Below are 9,488 nucleotides of genomic sequence, written 5' to 3' on the forward strand. Positions count from 1 at the left end.
GCTGCAGCAGCCGTGGAACAAACGATGTCCAGCCAAAGGAGAGCCCCACATTGGGCGCCAGACTATTGGGGAGGAGAAATTTCCCTTTCGTTCCTTATAGGTTCTTTGGTTGGTCTCGTAACTAAATTTTGACATAAGACAGATTAACAGGAGAAATACAAATTTGATTTTATACATATGGGAGCCACACAAAGATGAAACTCAAAGGCAGTCAGGCAATTGAGGCTTATATACTACCCTGAGCTAAAGAATAGGATAGGGGCCAGAGTTTCAAAAGGGAGGGAGGAGGGCAATTCACAGGAAGATGAGAAGAACAGATGTTTGGTAATCAGATGCTTGCCTTGCCATGCAGATGAAGCTTTCAGATTAAAGAAAAAATAAAGTTATCTCTGGTAAGAGCTCTTTCTGGTACAGGCCTCTAATCCATGCTCTTTTTGGCAGTTATGGAGGAGGTAAAAAGCTACTCCTGAGTCTGCTGGGCCTTGACTGCCTTCACTTCAAGTAATCCACCTGCCAAAGTGTCACATTTTAGGGTACATATCCTGCTTCCCTTGAAATGCAGCCAATCACCACCACATAGATTCCTGTTTCTTATACAGCCTACTCATTTCTCTCTATCCAAACCACATAATTTCCAAGCAAATACCCAGATATCTTCTCTGATCTAAAAATTTTTGCTTATTTTTTTCATTTAAGGAATTTCTTTAAGTAAAACCTCAATATTACATTTTAAAAATAAACAGTAACTCCTTAATTAAATATCCAAAGCAATGTTGAAATTCTCCCCTCTCATGTATTGTTTCCCATTTTCTTAAACTAGGATTCCAAATAAGACTGAAATAAGATTCTTAAATTGTAATTTGCTAATGCTCTCTCAAGTCCACTTTATAGGTTTCCCAAAACTTGTTTTTCTTGCAAAATTTACTTGTTGAAGTAGTTACTTGTCCTGTATCATTTCCCACAGTCCAAAATTTGCTGATTGCATCCAATGATGTGAATTTGCTTTTCAGTCTCTTATATTTGCTGTAAACTGTCAGTTCTAGTGATATTTAGATTTCAGTGAAATTCTAATGTTTGGCAAAGATATTTTTATAGGTGTTGATATATCTGCCATCAGGGCACACGTATGCAATTATATCTCTTCATGTCACATTGGCAAGCCATTAATGATCCTTGCCTAGATTCCTTGTAAAAAAAGGTGATAAATTCTAATCATTCCTTTCTTAGAAGAAAAGACTATCTATATAGAGAAAACCTGTGGTCATCAACTATTTGTTTACCCTAGGATACAGTTTTTACCAGAAAGGCAAGATACATGTTTGATGCTTTTCCTGTGACACATTTTTCCTGGTCGATTTTGATTCCAATTCCTTGCTTCCAATTATGCAGTCCATCTCCTACCTCTGCTGTGCTTTCCTCATACTGTCCCATTCTATTCTGACCCCCGGGTAGCACTTTAATGAATATTTAGAGCCAACAGGCTATGTGTGAAAGATATGGTAGGATGGTGAAATTATACTGTGGCACAAGACTGGACAGAAAATAGGAAATTGAGCATCATAATCCCTATGGGACACTGTAAAAGCAGTGCTAAGGGGAAGGTTCATAGCATTACAGGCTTACATCAAGAAACAAGAAAAAAACCAAATAAATAACCTAACTCTACACCTAAAGCAATTAGAGAAGGAAGAAATAAAGAACCCTAGGGTTAGCAGAAGGAAAGAAATCTTAAAAATTAGGGCAGAAATAAATGCAAAAGAAACTAAAGAGACCATAGCAAAAATCAACAAAGCTAAAAGCTGGTTTTTTGAAAAAATAAACAAAATTGACAAACCATTAGCAAGACTCATTAAGAAACAAAGAGAGAAGAACCAAATTAACAAAATTAGAAATGAAAATGGAGAGATCACAACAGACAACACTGAAATACAAAGGATCATAAGAGACTACTACCAGCAGCTCTATGCCAATAAAATGGACTACTTGGTGAAATGGACAAATTCTTAGAAAAGTATAACTTTCCAAAACTGAACCAGGAAGAAATAGAAGATCTTAACAGACCCCTCACAAGCAAGGAAATCGAAACTGTAATCAAAAATCTTCCAGCAAACAAAAGCCCAGGACCAGATGGCTTCACAGCTGAATTCTACCAAAAATTTAGAGAAGAGCTAACACCTATCTTACTCAAACTCTTCCAGAAAATTGCAGATGAAGGTAAGCTTCCAAACTCATTCTATGAGGCCACCATCACCCTAATTCCAAAACCAGACAAAGATGCCACAAAGAAAGAAAACTACAGGCCAATATCACTGATGAACATAGATGCAAAAATCCTTAACAAAATTCTAGCAAACAGAATCCAACAACATATTAGAATTTTGAGTAATTATCTTTTATACTGCCACTTCATCCCCACTATTTCCTTAACCCTCACTAGTTTCTTTTCTTTTTTTTTTTAATACACACTAGAGAATTTACCAGTGTTTTGATAAACAAAGGCAATTCTCACTTGTGTTTTGATTAATATTTTTTGTTTTTTTCCCCTTCTGGGTAAACTTTTATAGTATGAAGGGTACAGAGGGCCCATAGAACATACAATGCTTCTGAATAAACTTCTTTGATGGATTTCAGCAATCAAGTTATGAGACAATTTTGTTTACAAGGAATAGACTGTTAACTGGGTCCTAAAGGAACAGTCAAGGCATAGTCAGGGATATGACAGAATTTCCTGTTGCTCAGTTTCTACAATCTGTAGATGAAAACATTTTGAATCCCAAAATTCTTCTAGGGAAGTAGCTCAAGATAGTGGGTAAGGGCACAGAGTCTAGAGTCACCTCTGCTAGTTTGAGCAAATTACTAAACCTCTTTAAATCCAAATTTTATTGGGAAGATGTTGTTAAGGATATCCTGCCTCAGGGAGGTCTATGAGCTGTTTCTACTTCATGTAATGTAATAGAGGTAAATATCTTAATGATAGCTTATTAATATTGTTTTTATTTTAATGAAATCAATAGTCTTATTCTCTAAAGAACATTTAAAGTCTTAGTGGTCAGACTTGTGAAATCAACATATATTCCTTTAGAGAATAACAATATCTGAAAATATAAGCCTCTTCTTATGACATGTTGATACTTATTGACCATCCTGGTATTTGTTTCATTTCTTTCCACTTTTCCCCATTTATCTAAGCATCTTCCTTTCTACCTCATCACTTGGCCTCTTTAATACTATATCTATTGTTTCTCAAGCCCTGACCCACAAGTGACATATTTTATTTTAAAAACTATAGATATTTGAAGTGTAATTTTAAGCATTAGGTAAATACATGGTCAGAAATGCATCAACTCTTAAAAATAAGCAGTTATTAAATACTTGCAACCTAAGTAAATCATTATTTAAAATTAATAGGGGTGGTTTTCACTTGAGCCCAATACATGATCAGTCTAGCCAAAGAATTCATTACTTGGATGAACTTTGAAAGGTGCAACAGACACACCCAAGTACACATATACACACATAAACATAACATTCACCAGTCTTAGTTGTACAGTCTTATTTGTGGTAGAAAGCAAGTCAGTTCTGCATATTGACTTGTCCAATCTGTATCAAAATCTTTAAACAAATTAGGTTGGAGAAATAAAGTTCTAAGAGCTTAAAATGATAGTAATGGGAAATTTACCTTATTATCCTCATACTTGACTATCACTAAAAGTTAATCTAAATGCTAATGAGAGGGATAATGATGTCACTGGCTCCTCCCAATGAAAAAATGGTATTGTTGCCCCATTTTATCATTTGGGCTATTTGATGCTTATAGAAAGCTTAAGAAACATGCCCAACATCATGAAAGATCTGGAAGCTTTAGCAGCTAGGATCTTAACTCAGGTCTTGTGATATTACACTCCTTATATCTAGCCACCAATCAGCAGAACTTGTATTCTTGACATTACCAAAAGGTAAAATACTGAAAACACCACCTTTACTCCATGTTTAGAAGTAAAGTATTTTAGGGAAGGTTTATATTACCTTATTTCATTTGTTAACTACTGGGACTTTTTAGATCAATTAAACAGGAGTTTGGCAGAGGAGGATGACCTATAAAATTCTCTGCCCTGCTAATTTAAGAACGGGCTTTAGTTTGACCTTTTCTCGATGTCAGCCATTTCCTTATCCCTCTCCCTACCTGTCGGCCATTCACATGACGAAGACATGGGGAGATGTTATTTACATCAGACGTGTGCGTGCAAAACCACTTCAGTCATGTCCAACCCTGTGCGACCCTATGGACTGTAGCCTGTCAGGCTCCTCTGTCCATGGGATTCTCCAGGCGAGAATCCACTGGAGTGGATTGCCATGCCCTCCTCCAGAGGATCTCCTTGACCCAGGGATCGAACCTGCATCTCTTAAGTCTCCTGCATTGGCAGGCAGGTTCTTAAGTACCACCCGGGAAGCCCCACATCAGGCATAGTTTTAAATAGAAGCCACACTGACTGAAGAACTATTTGATATATTTGAGTAATTCTATATAGGTTCATGTTTCCTTGCTTTTTCAATTTTCAATGACTCCTTTATATAATTCCTTTTCTGGAATAAATGCAAAGCAACAAAAGGTACTTAATGAAGAACAATAATAAAACCATGACCATTTCAGGTTGAATTTGTGGTATGCTATTTCTGACCAAATATTTGATTTTTGTTCCTCCAAATATGTGCAGTTTCAATCTTGAAATTTTGGGTTTTTTTGTTTCTTTGCAATCATTAGAAATAAAGTACAAAATATGTATGCTTTTATATTATAAATGGTTATATAAGTTAAAAGCTTACAAAAATATATGCATAACTGCCCAACAAATAGTTCTCTTAATATTTTGTTGTGCCTTTTTCCAGTCTGTTTCACCTTTGTATCTGAATTCTACCTATTATATCTGTAATATATACAACACTTACATACTGCTAAACATTATAAAAGAGGTTATTTTCATATAACTTATGTCACAGTAATAGGTGCTTTCATAATTATCTATTGACTAGCTGAATGATAATTTTTCTATCTCATCATCTATTAGGATATTTAGGTTAAGAATTTTTTATTCTGTCACTGATCCTATTAAAAACACCTTTGTTCTCTAGCTTTGGACTGTTTTCTGAATGGTAAATTACTTGGCAAAAAAAAAAAAATCATACATTTTTAGGGTAAATAACATGTGCAGCCTCAATGTTTTACCAAAGGCACTGTATTGTTTAGAATGTTATCAGTAATATTAAAGAGTGCCATTTTTTACCACATCCCTGACAGTACTGTGTATAAGATTTTTTTCAAAATATGATTGTGATTTTTAGAAGTAAATAATGGTACCTCTTCATAATCTTTGATTGTTTTTCATTTAAATATTAGGGTGAAGAAGGAGCTTCCCAGGAAGGAATTCTGGAAGATATGCCTGTGGATCCTGACAATGAGGCTTATGAAATGCCTTCTGAGGTAGGAATTTATACATATAAAACTCCAAACAGAAAGCTTAAAAGTTCAAATTGGGTCTAATAATCAGTACCCCAAGTCTGTCACCTTCAGATTTCCCTTACCTTACTCTCTAGATGCACAAGTTGGCCAGATCCAGGACGTCTAGCATGTGGACAACTTGCAAGCTGTGAATCGTTTTTACATTTGTAAAGAGTTATTTTTAAAAAAGGCAGCAGCAGTGACAGAGACCATATGTGCACCACATAGCCTGAAATATTTTCAGCCTGGCCCTTTACAGAAAGAGTTTGCTGATCCCTACATTAAAGAATTATCTTACTAAAAACTTTACCTTCTAAAACAAATCTCAAAATGGAAAGTTAAGAGAAATCAACTAATTATCAAGAGAACATCATTATTATTGACCATACATTTCCAGCTGGATGTGTGCATAGTAAAAGTAAATCAAAATTATAGAGTAGAAATATGATAAATGCATGGTTTTTAATAATGGATATATTTCAGTCTAGCATTCTAAACAGCATAATTTAAAGTTTCTTTAATAGAAAATGTTTCAGAAGGGAAATTAGATAATACCTTTAGATGAATGACTGACTCAGGAAGAAATAGAAAATCTGAATAGATTTCTAATAAAAATATTGAATTATTAAAAAAGTAAAAACCTAGCCATGAAGAGAGTTCCAGGACTAGATAGATGGCTTCACTGGTAAAAATTTGCCAAACATTTAAAGAAATATCAACTAATTACAATTAATGTATCAAAAAAATAGAAGAGGGAGCACTAATTCTGTGAGAACAATATCATGTTGATATCAAAACGAGACATCACCATTAAAACCTGAGTTAAACTGTGTTATAGTAGGGTTATTCTTATTGCATTTTTAAAAAGTATATTGATAATCTCCCACTTGTAGAAACAGACTAAATTGTTTTTTTCCTAATTTTACCAATATTCTGGGTTTTTTTATATTGGGTTGGCCAAAAAGTTCATTTGGGATTTTTCTGTATGATCTTATGGGAAATCCCGAGCAAACTTTTTGAGCTCCCAATGCATGGCACAATGCTGAACACTATAGAGAATAAAAGAGTATTTGCTAGTACAAGAACACAAGGAGTTTACACTTTAGTATGTTTGATTAAAAAAAAATACAAATGTATCCCTTCATTTATTTATCGTGATACCCTTGACAAACATTACTGACTTTTATGCATGAGGCATCACAGGGGCAAAAATATGCATCATGCACAAAGTTAGTATTTTATAAGAATTTTTTTTTAAGATCAATCAGGGTAAGTTTTATAGAAGGGGTGGTGGTGATCTGGGTGGGAAAAGGTGGGAGATGTGACAGGTCAAAATGAAGGAAGGACATCCAAGCATAAGAAAATCTCCAAGGCACACATGCCTGGGTATCCAGGTGGATATGTCTGAGGAACAGTGAGTAATTAAATGTGATTCAGGCTCTGAGAATAGTGACAGATGAAGGCTGCAGAGATTTGTCCAAGATGACTTGTGAAATACTAGAAAAACCTAGCCATTTAAGTTTGTAATTTATTCAGAAAGCAGCTTGAGTATTGAAAACATGTTTGTTTTTTAGCAGAATCCTGATATTATTAGAGTTGTTCTTTAGGAGGACTAATTTGGCCTCTTTGGTTAAGACCGTTAATATTTTTATTGTACGTGTTATTCAAATATTGTAGGGGAAAGGAGGAGCTTTGAAATAGAAATAATTAAAGCTGCAGATGAAGATGAAATTTCCAATTGGGAAAGTAAAAGGAGAGAAAATGTGACTTGTCTTTAAAAAGTGTCTTAATTTTTTTCTAAAAAATTACCTGATTTGGTTCTCACACTTTGGTTGAAGAAAATGAGAGTCAGGTAAGACAGAGTAGCTACTTTGTTCTACAGGACCAGGTCATAGATTGTTAAACAGCACATCTGCAAGTGGAATTCAGATATCTAATTCTGACTACCACCCTAATTAATTCACTTTTGTATTTGACAGTCAGATGAAACTATTAAAAAGAAAATTGTATTGGATGTAGGAGAATAGTTCCAGAACTGTAGGACTATATCCTTTTTTCAAAATGGCAAGCCTTGTCCTATCCCATTTTCTCTGAAGTCCTTGATTACTGGTCACTTATACTAAACTTCATGTTGCCTTTCTGATTTTCCTTATACTAGGAAGGGTATCAGGACTACGAACCCGAAGCCTAAGAGATATCTTTGCTCCCAATTTCCTGAGACCTGCTGACAGATGTTCCGCCCTGTACAAGAGCTCAGTTCCAACATGCCCAGTCATGACATTTTTCTCCAAGTTTTCACAGTGTGTTTTGAAGTCGTCCATCAGCAGTGATTGGATTATCTGTACCTGCCCCACCAACTCAGCATTTCGGTGCTTCCCTCTCACTGAATAAATGGTAGCAGGGTCTTTGTGTGCTGTGGATATTGTGGCTTCAAATATAAAATGTCAAAACAAATTAAAAACACCTAAGTGACTACCACTTATTTCTAAATCTTCACTATTTTTTTGTTGCTGTTGAAAAATTGTGAGTGATTTACTATCATAGATTATAAGATTTTATGGTGTCTTTTAATGATTCTAAAGAATAATGATGTATTGTGAAATTTGTTAATATATACAACACTTAAATATGTGAGCATGAAACTATGCACCTATAAATATTAACTATAAAATTTTACTGTTTTGTGGTATGTTTTATTAACTTGTGTTTGTATATAAATGGTGAAAATTAAAATAAAATGGTATCTCATTACAAAAATTTTATCCCCTCTCACTTTAATAATAAAACCATGCTTATAAACAACGTGAAATAAGAACTAACACAACTAACTTAAAGTTCTTAACAGTCATTTGAAGGAAGAGGAATTTTAGAGGTGTTTAAAAAAGATGAGATGAAATTTTAACCCTTTAGTGAGGAAATTTCTTGAAGCAACACTGTCCAAAGTTTGTTTTGATATGCACTAGTACCTTAAGAGGCTATACTAAAAAAGTGGGTTCCCCTCCTACACTGTTGGTGGGGATGTAAGCTGGTGCAGCCACTATGGAAAACAGAATGGAGATTCTTCAGAAAACAAAAATAGAAATATATGAGCCAGCAATTGCACTCCTGGGCATGTATCCAGACCAAACTATAATTCTCAAAGATACATACACCCCTATATTCATAGCAACCGTTCACAATAGCCAAAACACGGAAACAAATGTTCATTGACAAGAGGGATGAAGATGTGGTACATATACATAATGAAATACTACTCAGCCATAAAAAAAAAATGAAATGATGCCATTTGCAACAGATGGACCTAGAGATTATCATACTAAGTGAAGTAAGTCAGAGAAAGACAAATACGGTATGATATCAGTTATATGTGGAATCTAAAATAAGACGCAAAGGAAACTACTGTTATCTATGAAACAGACTAATGTATTAATATGTAGGGAACAGACTTGTGGTTGCCAGGGGGAGGGTAGGACTGGGAGTCTGGGGTTATCAGATACAAACTATTATATATAGAATGGATAAACAACAATATCCTACTGTATAGCACAGGGAACTATATTCAACATCCCGGGATAAACCATAAAGGAAAAAAAATACACATACACACACACACCCCTGAATCACTTTGCTGTACAGCAGAAACTAACACATTTTAAATCAACTGTACTTCAGTAAATAAATAAAAACTGAGTTCTATAGAATAGTGAAGTATAAGATAATTTTGATGATGTCTTTAAATATTCATAAGGCATATTAGCACATTAAAGACTCTGAGAGAAATTAACTTTAATCTAGCATTTTCTTTTTTTTAAAACAAATGTTCTTCCTTCTAGGAAATATGTTTTAAACATCTCTGAACTACCAAAGAATTGCCTTAAGATCTCTAGATTTATGAAAATTTCCTGGATGCCTTTGAATTCTGCTGAACATATGAATTCCAGGATATATCTCTAGAAAACGTTTATTTCCTTCTTTTTTTTTTTTTCTTTTT

General features: G+C 34.4%; 1 protein-coding gene across 10 annotated transcripts in view; it reads left to right on the plus strand.

Moving 5' to 3' along the window:
• SNCA (synuclein alpha) overlaps positions 1–8,175 on the plus strand; it is a 150,079-nt gene extending 141,904 nt beyond the window's left edge. For all 10 annotated transcript variants that reach the window (XM_061164758.1, XM_061164756.1, XM_061164763.1 and 7 more), the window contains 2 exons: positions 5,396–5,479; positions 7,656–8,175. In XM_061164758.1, the coding sequence (XP_061020741.1) occupies positions 5,396–5,479; positions 7,656–7,688 (117 nt within the window). In that variant the 3' untranslated portion in view covers positions 7,689–8,175. The remainder of the gene's footprint in view (positions 1–5,395; positions 5,480–7,655) is intronic.
• The last annotated feature ends 1,313 nt before the right edge of the window (positions 8,176–9,488 follow it).

This window comes from Dama dama, chromosome 17 (genome assembly GCF_033118175.1).
Source record: "Dama dama isolate Ldn47 chromosome 17, ASM3311817v1, whole genome shotgun sequence".
NCBI lineage: Eukaryota > Metazoa > Chordata > Mammalia > Artiodactyla > Cervidae > Dama > Dama dama.